At 43.7% G+C, this 23,546-nt stretch overlaps 1 protein-coding gene across 3 annotated transcripts; it reads left to right on the top strand.

The window, feature by feature from the left end:
* Positions 1-26: 26 nt before the first annotated feature.
* RFWD3 (ring finger and WD repeat domain 3) lies at positions 27-23,170 on the top strand. Of its 3 annotated transcripts, none has more exons than XM_032121984.1 (13): positions 27-65; positions 2,300-2,687; positions 4,078-4,313; positions 6,012-6,097; positions 6,193-6,390; positions 8,552-8,643; positions 10,745-10,859; positions 15,484-15,712; positions 16,892-17,042; positions 19,224-19,400; positions 20,212-20,426; positions 20,681-20,898; positions 21,527-23,170. In XM_032121984.1, exons 2-13 carry the CDS (start codon positions 2,302-2,304, stop codon positions 21,668-21,670), a joined length of 2,247 nt encoding a protein of 748 aa, XP_031977875.1. In that variant the 5' UTR covers positions 27-65; positions 2,300-2,301; the 3' UTR covers positions 21,671-23,170. The 3 variants fall into 3 exon arrangements, with proteins under 3 accessions (XP_031977875.1, XP_031977876.1, XP_031977877.1); XM_032121985.1 differs by lacking the exon at positions 27-65 and adding an exon at positions 99-1,208; XM_032121986.1 differs by lacking the exon at positions 27-65 and adding an exon at positions 877-1,009 and having other exon boundaries at positions 2,294-2,687.
* The last annotated feature ends 376 nt before the right edge of the window (positions 23,171-23,546 follow it).

The raw sequence follows: 23,546 nt of genomic DNA, 5'->3' as shown, positions 1-23,546 counted from the left end.
CCAGCCAATAGGGCGGCGGGGGCGGGGCGGCGCGGCGCTCGAGCGGCCGGCTGGGCCCCGTGGAGGTGAGAGGGGGTGGTGGGGCCAGGGCGGGTCGCTCTGGGCCGGTACCGGGCTGGGACCCCGGCACAGCTCGATCCCCTATGGCCCGAGCCGAGTCCCCCAGCACGGCTCGTTCCTCCCGAGCGCTCGGGCTGCCTGCGGCTGCCGAAGGAGGGGTATCCCGCTCTCATGCCTTTTTTTCGGCGGGTTCGTAGTTAAAGTATGCGAGCTCTATGAAAAAGCCGGCAGAGAACCCCCTCTTGTGGAGCGCGTGTTTCGTTTGGGTCGTGTTCGGGGGGGGGGGGGGAGTGTTGTTGTTAATTTCATGCTAAAGCAGGTACGGCAGAACCCCTGCGGGCGGTGCGGAGCGGGGCCTGGGTGCCCTCCGAAAGGGGAAACTGCAGCTTCAGCCTTCAGCCCTCGGGTGCGAGCCCTGAGGCTGCCAGCCAAGCTCTGCCTTCTGGAAGTGCTCGGAATTTCTCATTTGGGCCCAGGAAGCCCGTTTGTGGAGACCCTCCGTCTGCGGGGACTTCCCGGGGCTGCCTTGTAGGCAGCTGGCTGGCTGGAGGAAGCACTGCTCCTTTGACCAGATTCCAAGATTTAACCGTGAAAATGCCAGTATTGACGTTTTTATAAATCTCACAGTTAAAGTAGGCACTGGAACATGTTGCCCAGGGAGGCTGTGGATGTCCCAATCCTGGAAGTGCTCCAGGCCAGGCTGGATAAGGCCTTGAGCCGCCTGGTCTAGTGGGAGGGGTCCCTGCCCATGGCAGGGGGGGTTGGGATTGTATCCTTAACCAATCTCTTCCAACCCCTTAACGTCATGATTCTAGGTATGGTGAAAATAAAGGGTTTATTATGTGTGTAGGTGGCAGTTCTCTCATGAACATAATGCTAGAGATGCAGTACTTGATTGTTGAATATTGTTATGTCTTGGCCATGCAGCTGTTCTGGTGGGAGGTGGTAACATCTATTTCTTGCCTAGCTTAGGCTGAATTGTTAATTAGGATAAGAATGATGAAATTACTCATAAGTTAGAATTCCTTAAAAGGTCTATAAAAATATCTGAGCTTTAGTACATCCTCCTTTATTAATACTTGTGTACATTTTTTAGCTACTTTTTCTACTACAACCAGCCTTCGGTCTGTTTGTACAGCCCTAGCTGGGTAAGTGTTGGTGTGTGCTTTGGGCTTCTAAATAGTGCTAGAGGTCTGCAATTCCCAATGCCTTCCAGGTTTATGATTGCCTAAGTACTTTTTGGAGAATGTGAATGACTTCCAGTAGCTTGCAGAATTTAATCCACACACCTCTTCAAATAAAGGACTTTTGTGAGTTTTTGGTGCATCTATCCATTCAATTAATAAAATAATCTTGAACTTTTTTGTGTTGTAAGAAGTGTAACTAAAGTGCTCTTAATTTGGTGGCTGACAGCAGCATAAGAATTAATAATACACAAACTATTGTCTCCTGTTTTTCTTCAAACTCTAAGATAGTACTCATGTTCAGGTGGTAACCTGAAATCCATATGCCAAAGATGTAGAAGGGCAACCATCCTTAATAATATATTTGCAGTTTTATTGCAAATTTCATGTTTATCCAGTCTTGGGCTGAATGTGGATCCACAAATGCTGATGCTGCAGATAACTTCGTACCAATAGTGTCTCAGTCGTGTTCTGCTGTCATGCCTTTTCTGGGTTTGCCTGGTGTTGGTAAATACCTGAAGGGCTGTTCAGTGAGCTCTGGGTAAGGGTCACAGTGATCTCTTATGATAAGGGAATTTTATTTGAACAAACTTGAACGTCAGCTCACCTCCTGAGAGCAGCACAGCAAAGGACTGTGTCGTAGAGCTTGTTTCTGGCTGTATCTGTCAGTGCTTGTGCACTGCTGCTCACCAGGGAGTCTCTCAGATATTTCCTACTGTTCTTCAAGATCCACGTGAATTTACTTGGCAAGTAAATGATGCCAGCAAGAAAACATTAACTTTATGTACTCATCCACATGCTTATTTAAGTTGATTTTGCAATGTGCCTCTGGTGCTAGCTGCTGTCGAGCCAAAGACTTTGAGCCCAGGACTCTGGGAGGGTGTTCCCAGCTCACATATGTGTATTGACTTGTGGCTAAGCTCTGCAGCAAAGGACAAATTTTCTCTTGACTCTGAATTCTAAAAGCTTTTGTAGTCACTGAGTGCGATACTTGGTTCTTGCTACCATCAGGCTACACTTACAAGTAAATCCTAGTTTTCTTCAAATCTTTGCAGAAATGGCTCAAGAAGAGATGGAAGTTGATCTCCAGCCAGTGGCTGGTTACTCGGTGGAGACCCTCCGGACACTTGCCCCAGAGCCCTCTGGTCATGCAGTGCTCTCGTCCCACGTTCCCGTGCTGGGTGAAGGAGAAGGAGGCAGCACTGCAGCCCTTCCTGCTGATGATGCTGTTGTCACACCCAATGCTGGTACAACAAGGGAAGCAGCAGCAGAGCCTGACCCACCGCCGAGTCCTGCCGTGGCCCCCAGTGAGCTGCAGAGGCTGCAAGGGGCGTTTGATCTGTACCAACCACTGCCTGTGCCACAGCTCACACAGCATCCGCAAGTGAGGAGAGCTCGCAGGCAGCAGAGAATTGGTGATTCCCAGAGGACAATCAGTGCCAGGTAAAGCAGAAGGGAAATTGGGTCTGAACTGCCCTCTGATTGGGTCCAGCGCCAGTTCAAAACTGCCTTGCTTCCTGGCTTACAGTGCCCAGCCCAGGTGTGCGGCTGGGGCCAAATCCAGGGTACCTCGCCTACCTTTTAAGCTAAGTAATAGCACAGCAACTTCTGGTGTCTTCTGTGCCCTTGTTAAGTGAATCCCCCTGTTTCATGTGTTGGCAGGGGTGGTGTTGACTTCTGAGCCCTTCTACATTTTGAATTTTGCTTGCAGAGCTTCTGCTGCTACTGTTCCCTCTGCGCAGCCAGATTCCTGTCCATGATTCCTGCAGCAGTGCTGACTCTTGGCAGTTCCAGCCAGCATTTAGCTCAGTGGAGCTTGTGCTCTGATTTGCATTTCACCTTTGATTTGAGGACTGCCTGATTACATTTTCTGGTGACAGTTGCTGTAGAAACTTTCACAAACATACAAACTGATATTTTTCTGTAGGGTTTTTTTGGTTGGTTTTTTGTTTTTGTGGGTTTTTTTTTTTTTAACTTTCAGACAAAATAAAAAATCCTGTCTATTTAATACCATTTGTGATGGGATTAAAAGGGAGTGAGTGGGGATGTTCTCCAGCCAGAAAGAAATACCAATTTCTAGTTTATTTGGGTTTTGTCTCATCTTTTTAGCTTTTGTACATGCCAAGGGTGAAATTATAATTAGCTGAAGCATTTCTTTTAAATTAAGTGAGACCAAGAGCTCCTCTCCTCCGAATTGATTAAACACCACTGTGTTATTTGCCCTCCGATTGCCTGTGAAGGTCACTGTAGTTGTGAGGGCTGGAAGGCAACCCAAGAAACTCTTTTGAATCTGAAGGATAATTGAGATAATAGCTGAACTGATGGGGGGAGAGGGGAAGATGTTTCTATCTAGGGATGAAGTTCCTGGAAGAAAAGAAGAGGGAAAGTAGAAAGACTAGACACAAAGTAGTCAATGTGCATTTCGTAGTACCGGTGGCTCCAGAAACCAGAGCTGAGTTAGGGTTGGAGAGACAGATTAGGAGTTTCCTTAGGCTTAATAGTGAATGACACTACTTTGCTTTTCTCCTCTCCAACCCCACCATCCCCTTCTTCCCCCAAAAAAGACAGTATCATTGTTGTAATGAGAAGATTTTCTTTGAACTGAGTGAAATGAATTGTTGCTGATCCTGCTGATTGTTCACTGTTGCTCACAAAGTGGGCTATCCTATGTGACTGCCCCCCTACCAGAGAAGGCCTGATCTGATAACTGTGACATCTTCCTGCTGCAGTCAAAGCCTGGGAATTTTCCTGTAAACATTCATGGAGAAACATGCTGAAACTTTAGCTTACCTGAAATGACTGTAGCTTTTGTTTCTTGCTTTTCTGGACTCAGGGCAGCATTGGATCATTACTTTCAACTCAGCAGGACCCAAGAGCCAGCTGCAGGACCAGTTCCACACCTGGAGCCCCCCCGTATTGCGAGGGACACCCAGGAACAGCGCCCAGACGAGATAGTAGAAGTGAGTGACTCTGACAGCAGCACTTCGGAGGAGGAGGAGGAAGCAGTGGAGGCAGCAGCACCACTGTTGCCATCAGCCCAGGAGACACCTCCAGCAGCGAGCTCAGGAGGTTTGTGCAGTATTGGAGCTGTGTAGAGACTGATTTCAGACACTTTTCTTGCTGTTTGAAAACTCAGCAGGGAAATCCTTTTGAGCTTCACAACAGACAGTGCTCAGAGATCTTTGTGCCCACAGCTGACAGGAGCAGGCTGCTGCCACACGGCTTCCTGCCAAGCAGCTCCTAAGAGCAGCAGCAGCAATGGGTGATTGCTACCATAATGTTAAATAATGTTTTGCTGTTTGCAGATTGCTACATGTTCTGAACATTTCCAGGATTATTTGTAACTTGAATTTAGAGATTGCTTGCCATCTTTCCGATGTTACATATTATCAAGGAGCGTTATTGAAGGCATCAGGTCACAATTTGAACATCAGTAAGTGCTTTCGGAGAAGGATTGATTCAGTATTTTTAAATTATTTGAGATTTCAATCTTCTTCAGTTTAACTTTCATTCCTGTAACTTGTGACTCTTAGCTGAGGAGATGGAGGTACTTTTTGTTTTTCTTTCCTCATCTCTTTCTGTCGCACAATTCTTTATCTAAACTCGCGTTCACAGGCTGAAACACACTTCAGTGACATTGTTTGTGATGAACATACACAGTTTGTCACATGTAAGAGTGACAAATAGTTAACTTGCTAGTCAAGGTTATTGATGCCCAGAGAATACAAGAACAAGGATATCTTTTTACTTCAGTCTCTGAGGAATGTCCTTATGATTTACTCTCTGCCCTCAGTTTTGGTTTGGATTGGCCAGCCTACCTCATTACCCTTGTTTAAAAGGGTATGTCTGTGAGGTGTCTTTTGAACAGGTCTATTCTGCTTGCTCTGGGCTAGTTTTACATGTGACAGGAGCTCAAGCTGTTAAGTGCTGTATATTGTTGTATGAACATATGCTCTCTGTTGGATTTTCTGGAATTCCCTTGTTTATATAAGCCAGTGGCTCCTCTTAGAGCCACAGATGCTGGAAACTTTATTGACATTAGCCAGGGTTAGGTAATACTTCCACTGGATGGAAAGTATCTGCCTTGATTACTAAATGTGATTAATAACTCTTGTTTTGTCAGGAGCTAGAGAGGAGTCAGTGATTTCTGCTCCTTTTTTACTATGCTAGTGATGGTGATCCCCATGTAGCAATTCAGTGTGCCTGTGCCTCCAGCAGATGGGCTGACAGAAGCCCACCACAAAAACATAGGGAGAATACCAGTAGAATTGATAGTTCAGACAATTACCAGCTGGAAAACTGCTGAAGTCAGAGTGAATGGACAGCCAGCATGCGGGAAATGCTTTCTTGGCACATGAAATATGCATGCTTAGATCCCTTGGCAAAGCAACTTCTGCATATTGGTGTCTGTCTTTCTCAGGGCATAATGATGCAGGGATATAACCTTACATCAGCCTAGCTATAGATCAGGTCTGTTTGTTTTGTGCAGGTCAGAAAATTCTGATAACAATTTCTGTCCTTAAAAGACCTCTTCTTTTTCAGAAATTCTGTTGCTTTTCATAAAAGAAAACGTAAAATTCTTTGGCACTACTGTCGATGTATAGAAGGCCTTACACACAGACTGTGTCCAGGGCACTGATCTGAAGCTTTTTATGTAACCTGTGCTGTGTCACTACTTAACCTGTGCCCTGATGATTTCAGATCAAAGCAGGAAAACTCCTTTTTCCCTCATTATGAATCAGTTCATTTAAGCAATGCTTTTTTTAGTTTCCAGCCAGGTCCAAGCAGAGCCACCTCAAGCTTCTGCAGAGCATGAAAGTCTTGAAGATGAAGCTGAAGTCCAGCAAAAGCAAGTAGGGTGAACTAAATGCTTTTGGAGACAGATTATATATGATAAAGGCTGCATTTTCTAAAGCAGTTGTGTTGGTTTTTTAATTTTTAATTCTAGACAACTCCAGAAAAGAATCTGGGGCCATCAGTTCCTGTTGCAGCTCTGGATGAGGAGGAAGGAGATACCTGTGCAATCTGCTTTGAGCAGTGGACCAATGCTGGGGACCACCGTCTGTCAGCGCTGCGGTGTGGACACCTCTTTGGCTACACATGCATTGAGAGGTGGCTCAAGGGACAGGCAGGGAAGTGCCCTCAGGTAAAATGGGTGTTTATGTGCACTGGAAAGCACTTAAAGCACTTACTATGGGTGCCTAACTTGTGCCTCAGAAGTAATAAACCCCACCATTATTTTGATGTTATTAGGCCAGTAACAACTAGCAGTACTTTAAAGGATAGGTTATGACTTGGATCTTCTCCCAAGTAGAGTATTTGTGAGTAGCAGATGCAAAAGTTTGAGTTGAAGTGCTAAACTTAGAGATGGTTTCAGAATGCCCCACTCTAGTCCTGGAGAGAACCACCTGGAATGGAAATAGCAGATGGATTCCTAGAAGCAATTAACTAAGCATAAAGAATACGTTATTGGACAAGAAATCTGTCTGAGAACTGTTTTGGAACCACAGAATGGTTAGGGTTGGAAAGGACCCTAAAGATCATCTAATTTAGTTTTCAGTTGATTAATCTTCTGTTTTGAACTGTATCTGCTTTCGTAGCCTTTAAGAGGACCAGGTTGTTTAGGAAGCTTGCAGAGAGCGAACTGAGAACCAAGTGACGTCCTTTAATGTCCATTTGCAAGTGGTAAATCAGCTTTTGAAGGTTTTCTTTCCAGCTTTCTTTCCATGGTTAACTGATCTTCTTCGATGAGGTCTACACTTCTCTGTGATGTGTTCCCATTCCTTATTCCTTTTCTCCATGAAGGAACGTTGACCAAAAATAGGTCAACGAGTACCTTGTAAATAGGATTCAGTACTGCTGCTTTCTGAGTTGGTGGCTGGAAGCCCAGGGTTTCTTTGGCTTTGTCATTTTGAGAGCTTCCATGTTCTTGCTTGACTTTGCAGGATTCCCTCCTCTCAACAAGAAACTTCCTCTTGAAGTGTGCTATGACTAAACCTAAAGAATCCTTGTTGCCATAGCAAAGCCCCAAAGTTGATTTTTCTTACCCCTGTCAGTTCTGTGTAAGCTTTTCTTCCCCCACTTCAGGCCCAGAATTCTGAGAGACCTGCTTGGCACCTTTACTCTTTGGAATTTTGTGACTGCTTTCTTCTTGAACACTAACATCTCAAGCGTTGCTTGCTCTCTCTTTCTCTTCCATTGATATAAATACTAAAAAGTTCCTGGGAGAACTTGCCCTGGAGAGATCCTTGAAGCTGAATCATCTTCCCTTCATTTTCAGTCTCTGTCCTTTACAACTGAGCGTTCTCTGGTTGAATAGCATGGAGTTGCTGTGCATGGTCTGTATACTAAGTGGCTTGAGTTACTGTGAAATTGCAGCATTCCTGATCCTGCCAGTGGTAGCTGCTGGCTGCTAGGAAAGCTGTCTTAGCCATTTATTGTTTTGCAAGGCAGCTCTTTATAGAGGGAGGGAGGCTGTCTGCTCTGAAACTACTGCTTATGATATCTTTGTGCTCCTAAGTAATAGAGAAGTCTGCATTTGAAGCACACACAGTAATTAAATGTTTAGCAGAGGTTACTCGATCTGAGTATTCAGTGCCTCTTTTCTCATCAACAAAGAATATTTGCAAAACAATAAACTTGGAAGAAATTATGGCATCTGCAAGTTCTAACTTGCCTTCTTTTTAAGGTGAAGATAAAGTACTAAATGGTTGCAGCTAGATGCACAAAATTATTGACATATTTGACTCCCTGTGTGTCACAGAAATCAGTGAGATGTCAATGTTTCATACAACATTGGAACACTTCTATGGATTTGGGCCTGTAGAATTTGATAAAAGGAATATAGCACAGAAGTAATAGTTGGGAGTAAACTCAGGGGTTCCTAAATCCGTGTCTGTTGGCCAAGCAGCAAGTCTTGGTATTCTCAAACCCGAGGTTGGGCTGGTGTTTTGTTTCAGATCTTGTTTTCCCTTCTTTGTCTGATTTGGGGTTTTTTGTCCCCGGAACGTACCTGACCGTGCTGCCTTGCTGGTGCATTAGCAGAATACATTTAGTGGGAAGCAAGGAGATGGATTATTAAAGGTACAATAGGATATGCAACTTAAACTGTTGTTGTAGCCCTGCTTAGAGCTCTGGTGTCTGTATGAGGGAGCATCATGCAAACATGCTGTGTGTTTGTAGCTTTGTTTTCCAGTAGATAGCCCCTCCCTTCGGAGCTAAATAAAACAATACCTAGGGACTCACAGGGATGCATAGTTTGCATAGTTAAATTCCTGTAGATGAACTGAGCTTGTGTTTGATTTCAGTGCAATAAGAAGGCCAAGCGTTCCGACATCGTGATCCTGTACGCCCGCACATTGAAAGCGCTGGATACCAGTGAGCAGGAGCGCATGCGGAGGTATGGAGTCTCCATGGAAAGGCACCTGGCACTGAAAGCTGCGCTCTGGCTTCTACTTCATGCTTTCATTTCCTGTATTACCTAAAGCAATTTGTTTATTCCCATGGGGTGTATCAGGAGTGTAGCTGACTTAAAGAACCAAGGCCTTGCTGTGTTGCACGTTTTAATTTTCTTTTGGAACAGAATTCTTGAGTTTGCATTTTGTGGCCCTGAAACAGCAAAAGCTATTTTGTGCTGTATCCTGAAATGTTATCATGGGAGAACATGCAGAGTTGATGCCAAAAAGCTGTATATTGCTAATTCATCATTAGATAGGAAAAGCAAGGCATAGTTAGGAATGCAAGGAGGGTGAATAGCTGACCTTTTCTACCATCTTTTCTGCATGCATTAAACAGAGCAATACCTCATATGAATCACTTTCCATCTTGCTTTGTCAAACTCTTCATGTAGCTTTACTTGCAAAAGGTCAGCAAGCATTACTATGACTCCACTTCCCTTTCCCACTTAAATGTAGACTTTGTATTGAAATAAGGAAAAGCAGGTATGAAAATGGGGACTCATTTATTTTCAGTAAGATGCTGTCACAGATACTATTCTGGAATTAAAAGGCTGCAGATATCTGAGTTCTTCTGAGTCTTGTGTTGAGTAGAATTTAATTGGGGTTTCTTCACCTGTCTACAACTATACCACTGTTCTTTCAAGGCAGTCTTTCAACAGAAACCTCGCTATCCTGGTAATTATAGGTCAGAAATGATTGAGGAGTAACAGTCATGAAGGGAAGAATCTCCCTTCTCTCCAGATTGCCACAGCCTGATGTGTTTGAAGTGTGCCTTTAGAAGGGTCATGCTTCTTTTACTGGATTAACACAAAAATAAATGATATATAACATGGTTTTCAGAAGCACAGAAGGCATTTGGTGTGTAAATCTTATCTCTCATGGAGAGGGGGTTGTCTGACTTAGCCCTTCCCCACTAGCCCTGCCCCTCCTCTCTGCCTCCTGTTTTTGTTGTAAGGCAGGGAGCGGTGACTGCCTGTGAGTCCATGGAGCTGCTGGCAGTGGCTGCCTTGTGGCACAGAGCCACGAATGGAGCACAGATGTGTGTGTGCATGCATCAGTATTGTTTGCACGTAGTCTTGAATTAGGTATAAGATCATGAGGTTTGTTTGTCACATTCAGAAAAACTCACCAGCCTCCAGGCTCTGGGTACTTATATAAAGAATGTGTTTGTGGTGGTTAAATAGGCATTTCACCTGTTTGTTCTGCAGGGAAAAAAAATCACATGAAAAAGCTATGAGGAAATGACAGAATTCTGTGCTTTGGAACATGCAAGGCTAGGTCTGTGCATTTGCAAAATACTTAGGCAAGCTAGAGCTCCCTGCATATGAACGACAGAAATATCTGGAATATTGCAGTACGGAATGCAGTGGGCAACACAGACCAAGTGTACAGCTAATTTTAAGGAGTGTTGGTGTTTCTTTCCCCACTTTAGCTATTCATTCATGTAAACCTGTATGAAAGAGAAATAAATTCAAGTAACTTATCAAAAGTGCTGCTGCTACATGGTGTATATGCACTTCTGGGCTTAAGGTGAGGTAGTAAATGTGGCCTCTTTATGGGCATTCACAGAGAATTTATCTGTATTATTTTTTCTGGTACAGATATATTTTCCTGAAATACAAGATTAGCTACTGGTAGTAGAGACAAGCTTGAAGATCTTGCTGTATATAGTTATGCTATGATGTGCTGTGTTACTGACACAGTGTATTACATGGACATTGATGGTACAGGATTTGCTGAAGTGTTTCTGTAGGGGAAAGAAAATTGATTTCTCTTTCACCCTCCTCTACTAAATTAATCCGTTTGGAGAGGGTGAGGAGAAAGTCTGTTGGAACAATACTTGAGTGAGTCATTCAGAACAATTGCATAACTCAATATCTCAAGGTGAATGTGTTGGGTTAGTGCAATACCAGGTTTTCTGTTACTTGTGGATTTTCCTGAACAGGGCTGGTGGTATGAAGTCAGAGGGCAGGAATTGACAGCCCAGAAAAGCATCTTAGATAATACCTCGTCCTAAGGATTGCTTTTCTCTCCTTCCTCCAGCTCTTTAGAAAAGGAGCAAATGTTGCGGAGACAGGCAGAGCTGGAATCTGCACAGAGCCGTCTCCAGCTCCAGGTTCTGACAGATGAATGCAGCAAACTCCGCAAGCAAGTTCAGGTGAGTCTCATGCTACAAATGCACAGAGGACTTCTTTCTCTTCAACCTGCCTTTTCCATGTTCCCTTAGAGGAGAGAAGACAGGATTCCAGTTTTAACAATCAGCAAGATTTAGTAATCTCAATTGGTGAATCATTCCAAGCTGATAAAAACATCCTGCGCTGGAATATTCATGTGCGCTACAAAAACACTGACTTTTTTTGTGCTTTTATTACTTAATTGAAGTTGCAGCCCAGCAGTAGAGTTGCTTGGCTGCCAATGTTGCAGGTTCCTCCTCAGGTTTTGTGGTGCCTAGAAAGGCATGGTAATAAAAACTAGACTTACTCTCCTCATCTTTCTTGTAGTTGCATCAAAACAGGCTTTGGAAATCTCTGTAGTAAACCTGTAATACAACCTATTATCACTAGTTAGTCAAGAGGCTTGAGAATTTGTGAAGAGGCATGACTACTTGCAAAATCAAAAGAATAACAAAAATCCTTAGGGATTTGGATTTTTTGGAAGGTTAGTCAACATTCCCATTTAGCACCCTCTGGTACCCTGGGACCTGGCCTGTCAATACAGGAGGCTTTATACATGGGCTGAGCAGCTGCTGAGAGGCACCTCTTAGAACACAAATTACTGACTATAAATGATGGGTTGTTAAATTACTGCTTCCTTCTGCCTTATGCAATATTGAGATATTTTGTAACCCATCCCAGCTGCTTTTGCAGGATTCCTATAAATTATGGACTCTGCCAGTGCTTCCAGCTGTGAATAAGGGGGTGTATTCCACCAGTGCTAGGTTTTCCAAGAGCCTGTTTCATTGCCGGTTTGCTACTTTTTGTTATGTGAGGCAGATTATATCCTCTCACTGTCTAGCAGCCTGCTTTATTTTATGCTTCTCTTTGTTTCTGGATGTTTTTTTATAGTCTTGGCTATTCATATCTGTACATTAAACAACATCCTCTTTGCTGAAGTCTTCCTGTGTGACATAAGATAAAGCTTTATAAATTTCCTGAATTCCTGCATGAAGCCATATGCTCATCATCACTAATAAGAAAATTGGTCCACTTCAAACTTTGGCTTAAGAAAAATGCAAATAAGATGAAACTGCAGGTCCATAATGTTTTCCTGCAATTCATTTGGTGTTAAATGATGGAGTGTCCAGTCTAACTGAATTGAAGTCACACGTTATAAAGATTAAGTACCCCATGTTCTTTAAGCTCTGTTTCAGTATTTATACTGCATTCATCATTGTGCTGTAGTGGTTAATGCAAATGCTGGAAGCAATTTTAAGGTGCTTGTTTATACTATGAATAAACTGAAAGTAAAAGAATATACTGGGGAGCAAAAAAAGTCAGCAGGAAGTCTGCAATAAGTCTTTAACTTGTTTGATTATATTTTGAGCAGATGCCTAATGAGTTCCTTGTTTTATGAGAAGCTGGATAGTAAAGTAACTATTTGCATAGAAGCATTTAGTTTGGGAGGTTTCTAGCCCAGCCCTGTTTGGGTGACTGCAGTGTAGCATTGGGTTGTTCAGGGTTTTTTGTTGCTAGTGCTCTTGAGCTGTGCCCAGCAGCAGTCACAGCACTAGTTATGACCTTTTTTTAGGTTTGTATGCTTTTTTCCATGCTCTTACCCATTAACGGTCTTGTTCATTGTACTTTGTTATTGAAGTATGTAATGTTATTGAGACTATGAAATTGATGGTTTTCGAGTCTTTAGCTATATGAAAATACATGAGAAAAGGAACTTGAAGTTGAGGAGAGCTCTGGAAGAAAGCCCTCAGGAGCGGGGGCTGTGCTGAGCTGTGTCCTGCCCACCGCAGGAGGTTCAGGCTTGTCTTTTGGAACCAGTGCTGCTGACACCTTACTTTTACCTGATGTTTTTCCTTTAGGAGCAAAAAGAACTTGGGAATGAGATGTGAGCTACTGCAGTACTCCTCCTGAATCTGCCAGCATTTTCAGTAAAAGTAGCTAATGATAAGCAAACCATCTCTGCCTTCTGATCAGCTGGGGTAGGAGATTTGATTTTTGCACATAGGAAGCAGTAGCTCTGTTTGGGTATGGAGCAGGAAAAGGAGGACTGGCAGGGAAATTATGGGAGAGTGCCTGCTGCTGTGGAGAAGAAAGCAAATGTAATTGTGAGCCTTGCAGAGATCAGTTTATATTGCTTGATGTAATGGACAAGCTTTTTTAAAATAGAATTTTCAGAGCATCCAAAAAAAATTGAATGGCAAAATATCAATACAAACTTGTGTATCCAATGCCTCTAGAAAAAATATTAGGCTAATTGTTTTATTGTATCAAAATTGTTCATCTTTGTGATCTCTGTGTTCACCTCCAGTTGATGTCTGGGGAAGTGAAAGCTGGTATTTCCTTGCTGTTGTTTGTAGTGAAGCCAGTTAAAAATGCTCCATGTCCTTTAGCCTGAATTTGAACCCGATCCCCAAAGGGAGGTGCAAGGTGGAATGTCTGCAGTGCTGCACCACAGCTTGAGGTTGTCGTGTCCTGTGTTTCTCTATTGAAGGCAGTGCTGGGGCTCTGCAGTGCGAGGTGGCAGGTGTGGCTTCTCTAAGAGCTCTGTGGGAAACAGCCAGAGAATGACAGTCATTGTTACCTGCCTTTGTCTTGAAAGCTTCATATGAGCTATTAGGGCTGTAACCTAATACTCAAAACTGTTCTGAATGTATTGTAGCTGGTGGTTTTCCTATTCATTGTGCTCTTCTGCTTCTCCTGCATGCTCCTCAGGAAGACTTTTGCTGTATAGCCCATTCTTTCCCCCCAGTGTGACTGTGTTCATTCATCACTGCAAAGGCAAGCTGAAATCTAGGGACAGTCATAGCATGTGCAGAGAGAGGAGTCTGCTCTCAACAAGGCCTTTAGTTGACACCAGCCATCAGGAAAACTCTGCAAAGCATCTTAAAGGAAAGTATAGGCTTTTCCATAATGAACAGAACGTTCTGTTGAGCACAATTAGTGGAATTTGTCTGCAGCACAATGTTTTTAATCACCTTGCTAATGTGTCTCCAGTAAGACTTCCTGGTTCTGCTGGATTTGTCCATTGTGTTTAAATGTAAACATTGTACTAACAGTCCTTGCGATTTTAATTGCCTGGTTTCTTTTTTAATAACTTGTGTGAAAGTTGAATGTTGAGTGCAGGTGACAAGGAGAGTTTTGTAAGGTCCCCAGAGAAACAAATAATTTTAATCACTTCTGATCCCCAGTCATAGTCTCCTCCCCTCACCTTTTAGAAATAATGAGTTTATTAAAATTTTCATTAAAAGTTACTTTCTTCTAAGTTACCTGTGTTTTTGCTGACTGCTTACTCTAAGCCTGAAGCTACAGCTTTCATCATAAGCATCCTGACAACCCTCACACCCCTTCTTCCTTGCCCAGGTTGTTTTGTCTTTTCTTGCTCTAATGGGATCGTCTGGAGTCTTCAACTTCCTTTTTTTTTTTCTTTTTTTGTTTTTATATTCCCTTAGGACATTTGGAATGTGCTTGATGCCAAACAGATCAGACCTCTGTAAAGTGTCAGAACTGCTCTCCTCTTGAGCAGCTTCCAGAAGTTATAGGTCTTGATAACTATTAATGTAGAGCTTGAACTTTGGTCTCTCCTCTTTGAAAACTGCTGCCTTTGCTTCGATGCGGGTTAAGTGGTGGTGGCTGGTTCACTATTGAGGCCGACTTGCAATTACTGATATATTCATAGTATCATTCTTGTGACCCTTAATTGTTTAAAGATTACATAGTGTTTGAAGGAGAACCTGCATTGCTCTGACAACAGAAAGCAAGTAGCAATTTTCCTTCAGCAGCTTTCCTCTTAAATATCCTTGAGATCCTGTATTGTCTGGTTTTGACCTTGGATTACAAGATGGTCAAAATGCTTTTTGGGAAGGGACACCTCTAGTTGACTCACAATATGCTGGTGCCACTACCTGCATTCCCACCTCACACCCCTGATGATCTCAGCAGAAAAAGGAATTCAAGGAATATCTTGTTCCTCATAGAAGCTGTTCTTGTCTGTGCCTTTGCTGAGTATCCTTGAGCGTTCATCAACTGAGCTGGAGGAAGAGAGGGGAGGAGGTGGTAGAAAACAGGACTGGAGCTCTTGAGAGTCGTGTCGTTCCTGGAATTTGCTGCACAGGGTTTACAAGAACAGGGTCATCATCATTAAATAGACTGACTTGTTTCCTGCAACGCCCTTTATGTTGAATCTTGGGCTTTTATTTTTTTATGGGGTATTCTGGAAATTCTGGAAAATGGTTTTAATTGACTTTCTCTTGAGGTTTAGCGGCACATAATACTTGGCAGTTCATTCTCTTCTAAACAGCATTGATCTGGTAATAATTGTTACTGGCTTTTATGTGTTGCCCAAGAGTCCTCTCTTTCACAGGGTGTAATACATACAATAACAGACTTTGAGTACATTCTGCCAGAATTTACACAGCATTTGAATGCTTGTGTTGCACGCTGTCATAGGCCATTTACTTAAAAATGTAATACTTCAGGAACAGCATGGAAATGGGACTGTATTTCCCTCTTTTATCTGAGAACAAGTACAGTTGGAACACCTGAAGCAGAGAGTGCAGAAGGTTACACTGCTGGTGATGCATTAAAGCTCTTTGGGTTTTTTCTTTGCAGGAGCTGAAGGCTCTGGTGTCCCAGTACAATGTGAGCGCTTCGCAGCAACCTGGCAGCTCCCGCACCTGCCTCCCAGGCAGCCTCCCCTCCAGCCAAAGCCAGCGCAAGTACCACTTGGAAAAGGTTTTTTTGGTGTCTCAGACTGGGAACTGCAGAGTAATGGCATACTGTGACTCACTGAGTTGTCTTGTGGTATCCCAGCCTTCTCCACAATCTACTTTTATTCCTGGTAATTAAGCAAGTCAACATTTGGGGGTTCATAAGTAAAAGTTAATGTAATTTCTACTTTGTCCCTGCTCCCTGCTTCTCTGCTTGGCCTTTACATGTGCCTTGTAAACTGAGAATACTTGTAAGGCTCCCCATAGTTCATCTGGCCCCTGCATCGGTAGCTTCTGTCTAGCAAAGGAGCTTGTTTTCCCTGGCACTTCTATGGCAGAATCCCACCAGAGGGTTTCCACTCTCCTGCTGGAATGCCACATGCACCTTAGGTAATCCTTGCAAATGTGGAACTTCTGCAAGAAGGGGCTAGGCAGTGGGGCCTTCAGAGAAGCTTCCAGTGGTTAACTGAGAAACATTGCTTCCCAAATTGTAGGTGGATTGATGCACATGCAGCTGATTTGTCAGTACCCTTAAAAAAAAAAAACAAACAAAAAAACCTCAACCAAAAGCAAACTCCTTTTAATGTGAATGCTTAAAGCACTGTTTCCTAATGAGGAAATAGGAAGCCAAGAAGGCACGGACAGCCCTGGTTTTGTCTCATTGTTATGTCCAGGGGCCAGTGACCTGACATCTGGACCAGTGCCAGTGGCTTTTTCAGTGCAATAGATGTGGCATTAGGAGTCTGAGAGCAGTTATTTGCAAAGTGCTTTCTGACTGATGAAACTTACTTTATTCGGTTAATGGGTTTGAGGTTAATGTGCCTTATCTAGGCATAAAAAAGTGGTTTTCCGCATTTAACTGGTCTCATTTTTCTGTTATTTGTAGCCAGGGACTGAATCTCTGAATGGAGGCTTTGTGGTGACTCTTGTAGCACACAGGTTAAGTTCACCTGTAACTATTCTTTGCTGTGATGCTTGTTCTCTTAAATAGCCATGTAATCCTGCTCTGTATGGCTTTATCTGGGCAAGAGTGCCTTTGAAGAAGCTGGCTAAAGAGCAACAGGCCTTGTAACAAGAATTGTAACACTGGTACTGAATTTGCTCTTGCTGGCTCAGATCCTTAAGGATTTTGCCTTGTTGCCATTTGAATTAAAGAATGATTTGTGGCAGTTCTTATCCAGAACAGCAAATAACTTACATCGTCATCCCACCACAGGCTTCAATGCAGACTTTGTAGTTCTGGCACAGAATAGCAAGTTCTATGCATATGCTGCTTTGCAATAATCTACTTTACCCTTCTTCCATGGCAGGTTGTGGTGTTAAGATGATGAGCTTGGCCAACCTGAAGAGCAGTCAGTACATCCCCATCCACAGTAAACAGATTCGGGGCCTGGCTTTCGGCACTCGAGCAGATGGTTTGCTGCTCTCTGCTGCCCTGGACAGCACTCTTAAACTCACCAGGTGAGCCCTGCTGCCTGTCCCTGCAGGGTTTGGCCGTGTGCAAGAGGTTGGGTTGGATTTTATTCTGATTTCTGGTTTCTATTCTGCTTTCTGAAAGATGCTGCAAAGATGAGATCAGGTCTGCATAGTCTTCCTGCATGTGGGAACTAGCAGAGGGAAGGGCTTATTGATGCTTTTGCATCTTTGAGGTGGAGGTGTCATGGAGCAACCTCTCTCTGGCAGTTATCCCATGGAAAACAAGTAATTCAGCACAGATTGGCCAATTCTGTTGAGAATAAATGTAACATATAGACATGACATTTACTGTCCACTTGGGTTTCTGTTACTGCAGGGAAATGTGAAGCATGGGAACTTGTACATAAAACATAAATAAGGGGTGGTTAGGCTGGGCTCTTCCTTCCTTGCAGTGATGTTGGTTTCTCCAATTTTAAACTTCTTGCAGATCATGGAATTCATCTGGGGTATGAAATGCATAAACAGCATTGTTGAGCATATATTAGAGGCTCTCTAGAGCTAGCAGAGACTTAAAGCAGCAGGTTGGAGACTAATTATGCAGAGACTGGGAGAAAAATGTGTCCGGTCCTGTTAGAATTTACAGCTTATGAGTGTGTGTTCTTGCTGCACTGCTGCTCTTCAGTCTTAATCTTACAGTGCTTCAAAACTTTATTGGCTGATTGATTCTTACTGAGTTATATTAACATCTCTGTGCAATTTGTCTGTTAGTATTGGGTTAGGCAAGATAAGTGTCTGTTGTTTGACTAATTAGTCTCAATTCTTTCCTACAAGTGAAGCAATGAAGAGAACTTAATCCTGCAACAAAAATGTACAGAATGTTGCTTTCCTGTAACCATGTTGAAACGTTTGCTAGACTAGTTAAAAGTAAACAAAACTGTCTCTGATGCTCAAGTCAAGATGTCAGACTTCTAACTGATTAGGCTGATAATTCTTTTCATGGTTTAATCTGAAGAGTGAGCAGACACTGCAACAAGGAACCAGGCACTTCCATATCTGCCTCTTACTGCCTGGCTGGCTGCATCAGAGCTTGTGATCCTCTTGCTTTTGTGCTTGAACCCAGAATGTCTTGGAGTTAGGTGTTTGCCTCAACAGCATCTTCATACTTTTTTTCAGTTTCCCTCTGAAAGAATAGTCCTTCTTTGGACATCTTTCTTCTCTAGTTACTCATTCCACAGTCATCCTCCCCAAAAGAATTATCCAAGATGTCTTTATGTCTCCTGCTCTGGCTTGCAGTTGTTTAAAAGAGCACTGTGAGTTTGTTTTGGTTTTTGGGGTTTTTTTTCGTCCTTTTGTTTTGACCCAGTCACTGCTCTGATGTCAAACTCCCTGTTTCACCAGCTAGGTCTTTGTAGTTGTTGCCCTTACACTTACCTGGGAGCAATTACTTGTTTCTCTGGAGCATTATCACTTTCCCCAGGGAGAAGCACATGTGTTACAAAGGATATCTGGAGTTACTTTGATAAGCGCAGTCTTCTGTCTCTTGCTGTTCTCAGTGTGCAAATGCATGTTGACAATGCTGCCCTTTGCAAATACGTCCTGATCTGATACCAACTTCATCTGCTTTTTTGGGCTGCGCCCCTCTGTGGACTCCCCTCTTCTTTAGAAACCTGATTTGTAGAAGGAAGAATTAATATTATAAACGTGCTTTTAACTGTCCTCATCCCACTCACTGTCTCACTCTTGCTTAAATTGGATTCTTTTGAGGCGTAAATACTGTTCCTCTTGTGTAAAAAGAGGGGAAATAATTAATGAGAGATGTAATCTGAAGAGATGAGCCCTATGATCTCAGGAATATGTGGTATTACGGGATTACACCAGAGTTGCTTCTCCTAATTGTTTCCAGAAAAGTAACTTACCTTTCTCTTGCCAGTAAGGCAGCTGAGACCCTGCTGTGGGATTTCCTCTCCCAGTCTCCAAAGATCAAGCTGGAAAAAGAAGCATTGGCCTGGAAGAATTATAAATCACTTGACAATATCCAAGGGATTATTCTGTTTGGGTTTTTAGATTCATGCTTGGAGTAAAGGAAGAGTTAATTGAGAATTCCATCGAAAGAGAGATGCTTTTGTCTGAAGACTTTAAAAAGCTAGATTAGCTTACTTTAACTATGCTGTTTTCTCATCAGTAGATGCTTGTGCAACTGGCCAACACTTTGCTTTTCTTCTGCAGCTTGGCAACAAACACTGTGGTACAGACATACAATGCTGGTCGTCCTGTGTGGAGCTGCTGCTGGTGTCTCGATGACACAAACTATGTCTATGCTGGATTGGTCAATGGCTCTATCATGATATATGATCTGAGAGACACAAACTCTCATGTCCAAGAACTGGTCCCTCAGAAGTCCAGGTATGGGAGAAGGATTTGTCATTCCTCTCAACTAATATACATCAAGTTAAACAGAGCTTTTTCCATAAATCACAGAATCACACAATCACCAGGTTGGAAGAGACCTTCAAGATCACCGAGTCCAACCCATGCCCTAACACCACCTCAACTAAACCATGGCACTGAGTGCCACATCCAATCTTTTTTTAAACACATCCAGGGATGATGACTCCACCACCTCCCCGGGCAGATGATTCCAGAACTTTATCACTCTTTCAGTAAAATCATGCAACAATTGCAATTGTTTAAATTGTATTATGTGACTCTCTTATTCAAAAATTCACATTTAGCACAAATGTGAGAAGTCTCTCATAAAGTTGTATCGTGTATATATATAACTTATGCATCTGCCAAACACTTGTGCTCTTTTTAAGGCACACAAGGGTCAGAAGTAGATCCACTGGTGCAGCATAAACAGAAGAGCTGAATTTGTTTTGGAGCTGGGTTTAGTATTTAATTTTAAAAGGACAAATCACAAAGAGGTGTGAAATTCTGATGCTTCTGTTTCTTACACTCTGGGAATCAAACACTGATTGTGCTCATCTGATGTGTGCTGTCTGGTGCTTCTGTAAAACATAAGGCTCAGTAGTTAAGTTGAATTTAATTTATACTTGACACATTCATTGGGACTCCTTGCTTGAAGGACCATCCTCACAGCCTGCTTAGGCCCTTTGTTTGCCATGCAGTTGGAGAACTGGAGCTCTGCAGCAGCAAGCAGGATACCAGCAGAGCTGCAGCTGACAGCACTGACTCTTGCCAATGACCCTTCCAGGTGCCCCATGGTATCGCTGTCCTACCTGCCCCGGATGGCCTCAGCGTCACTGCCTTATGGCGGAATATTGGCTGGGACCTTGGAAGGAGCCTGCTTTTGGGAACAGAAAGCTGGCAACTCTTACCGGCCTCATCACTTGCCCCTGGAACCCGGAGGCTGCATCGATCTCCAAACAGAGATCAACACACGGCACTGCCTGGCCACGTACAGGCCTGGTACGTACTGGGGTGTGTCTGCAGGGCTCTTCCCACTGCTTCTCACTGCGCTGGGCTGAGCTCAGCAACAGCTGTGGTGCTGTGGGCACTGCAGAAACACAGCACCTGCTCTTACTAGAGCAGTGAGCATCTGCACGTAGATAAAAACTGGTGGTGGGCAAAAGGAGGCAGCTGCAGGGTGGTGCTGCTTGTATTCCCACAGCCTATCTGTGAGTACATTTTTCAAAAGTTACCTTTTTATTTCTCCTACACAGGTAAAAATAACCCGTGTGTGCGTTGTGTGATGATGGAACTGACTTGCAGCCCACTGACAGAGGCCTCTGAAGATGTGGTGTGTTCTTCTAACCCGGTTCAGACTTTCAGTGCTGGGCCCACTTGCAAGTTGCTGACCAAAAATGCCATTTTTCAGAGCCCGGAGGATGACGGGAGTGTCTTTGTGTGTGCTGGTGATGAGGCATCCAATTCTGCTCTGGTATGTCTTGCTCCTTTCCTTGTGGTGTAAGGGTTTATTGCAGTTCTTAGGAGAGGAGCCTTATCAGTCACAGCATAGGTGTGATTTGGTGGGAATTGTCTTGTCATGCACATTTCCCCTGTGCTAGCTGGTCTGTTGTACTGCTGTGGCAGGTATAACTTCTGATAGCATGGGATTCCAAGTCTTAGCCAAGGCCTGTGGTCCCCATCCATCAAAGGGCACGCAGGCAGTGAGCCCCTGTTGTCCCCCAGGGGAATGTGGTTGGGCACAGTGGCAGAACTGGGCCCTCTGAGTGGTGTAAGAGACTCGGTGGGATAGCTAGCGTGGTAAGTGCTGTGGGAGAAGGATGCAGGCTTTTTAGGAATGATGGGGAAGAGGAGGAGAAGGGTTGCCCTTTGTATAAAAAAGCAGCCCAAATGCAGAAGATGGACAACAGGCTGCATGAGAGCTCGTGAGTGGGGTCAAAGTGGGTGGTCAGGGTGGCATTGTGCTGCAAGTCTGCTTGAAGACCAGTCAAGCAGGGTGTGGAAGTAGAGAAAGGGTCCTCTGACTAAACTGAGGAAATCTTTTCTGGAGAGAGGAAGGTCTCTTCTGGCTCAGTCCTTGACCTTGTCTGTCCCTCCCACAGCTCTGGGATGCTGGAAGTGGTTCCTTGCTGCAGAAGCTGCCAGCTGACCTGCCTGTGCTGGATATCTGCCCCTTGGAGGTGAACCAAACTCACCTCTTGGCTACTCTGACAGAGAAGATGGTGAATATCTACAAGTGGCAGTGAGCTGTCCCTACGCTTGCCACAGACTGTCCACATATGCTGCTGATAACCCTACACAACTGCTCAGTCCTGCACTTGCTGCTTACAGGAGACAGGATCCATTACAGCACCTTTCTGGCAGTGGGGAGGAACTGGGATGTGCTGATGCCCAGAGCAATTCTTTTCTTTTTCTGTATTCCTCTTTAGCCCTGCCCTTATTTCTTCTTTTGTCAATTTTTTTTACTCGAACTCCACAAGCTGCCTCAGCACAGCACTAATTCCTGGAGTGTCTCCAGTGTGTGTTGCTGCACTTTTTTTTCCACTGTGAATACAGCACAGGGACTTTCAAATCTCTGCTACAAATGAATAAAATAAGAGGAGCTTGAAGACCTGAGACTCCCACTGCACTTTCTTGTGGAATCCTGCTGTGATTACCGGGTGATGAAAAGGCATCTCGTAGCATTGCTGATAGGCAGTGTGAAGGCAAGTGCACTGCTGTGGGGAATGTGCTCCCAATGTTCTATGGAAAGTCTAGGGTCAGTTGGCAGTTATTCCCTAACAAGGATGGATCCTGTTTTGGGGCCATGGAGAGAACAGGCTTAGAAAATCTAGAGAGAACCTTTTTCCTTTGTGGTTTTTTTCCATGAGCATATAATTTGCACTGTAATTCCTTAATTCTCTGCTTTCTTTCCTGTCTCTCCTTCCTGCTTTACCTGCAAGCAAACTTGGACAGTTTGGTTGTGGAAAATGAAAATAGTCCTGGAGAAGTACAGGTAAAGAAGAGGGAGATGATTCTTGTACGGCTGGCTGCTGCAGCCCAGTGTTCTTTCTTAAAGACAGGAATGTAGTGGAAGAGCCAGTACATTGGAAAAGAATGCTGGCTGCTTTTGTAGTTTGGCGATAGGGGAGTTTGCTTTTTTCTGTTTTGAGGAACTAGTGGAAGCTCAGGGACTTAATCAGCTTGTTTTTACTGACCATTTGCCTTGTTAAATCACAGTTTCCAGCTCACAACTGGTCACAGAGAGCTTGCAGTTGTGTTTATGTGAGTGTGCTGCAGCCGCTGGTTTGTGTAAATGTGAGCCCCTGGGGTGGGATCACAGCTCGGGGATGTGTGTGGGCAGGTGGGCTTGTGGCACCTTACTGTAAATACTCTGAGGGCTGGGGCGTTCATCTCCAGGTCAGGTCATGGAGCGGGACTTCAGTTCCATTTTATGTGTAACAAAGTCAAACTTGCAAGGATGTTGGAAGCTGCAAGACAAGTTAAGTTCCCTGTGCTGGAAGGTTATCCCTTGGCACACCTCTGCCTCTGGACATGGTGAGCAGCAGCTGTCCTATTCGGATTGAGTGTGCCACCACTTCAACTGCCAGGATAATTTTATTTTCTGAAGTTTGGGGCTTGCACAATGTGATCCTGTTTGTCTTAAACGGGCCTGAGAAGATCTCGACTTAACTTTATATTTTTCTGTATAGTATTTTGTTCCTGTATTTTTATACTGTAAAAATAAAATGTTTATAATTATCAAATATAACTGGTGCTGCTGTACTTTGAAAATAGGTCTCAGTGCCATTGACTACATGTCTTATGAACATTACCAAGGGTTCCCTTATGCAGGTGAGGTTTCTCTTGCTTTGTATTACTTCCAGGTCACACTGAGCTTCAGGCTAAAATAATGAAGGTGTTTAGTGAATGAGTCCTCGCTGAACCATCCTGATCTGACCAAGTGAGGGCAACAGAAAGGGTTGAGCAAGGTCAGGCTACACGCCTGGGACATCTTTTAAATGAAAATAACTCACTGACATGAGAATTTTTGGAATTTTAACAATGATCAGGAACTAAGGGCTGGTAGAATGTCATTGTGAGAAGGTCTCTGGTAACAGCTAAACCAGAAGGAGCAGGATG

Source organism: Corvus moneduloides, chromosome 12 (assembly GCF_009650955.1).
Source record: "Corvus moneduloides isolate bCorMon1 chromosome 12, bCorMon1.pri, whole genome shotgun sequence".
NCBI classification, from domain to species: domain Eukaryota; kingdom Metazoa; phylum Chordata; class Aves; order Passeriformes; family Corvidae; genus Corvus; species Corvus moneduloides.
The sequence above is the reverse complement of the archived record's forward strand: the minus strand, read 5'-3'. Positions and strand labels throughout refer to the sequence as shown.

Coding starts and splice junctions, on each gene's coding strand:
- RFWD3 (XM_032121986.1), top strand. CDS start 901: ATGTGTGTAGGTGGCAGTTCTCTCATGAACATAATGCTAGAGATGCAG. Junction 2,688..4,077: donor CAGAGGACAATCAGTGCCAG/GTAAAGCAGAAG, acceptor TTCTGGACTCAG/GGCAGCATTGGATCATTACT. Junction 17,043..19,223: donor AGCACTCTTAAACTCACCAG/GTGAGCCCTGCT, acceptor TTTCTTCTGCAG/CTTGGCAACAAACACTGTGG.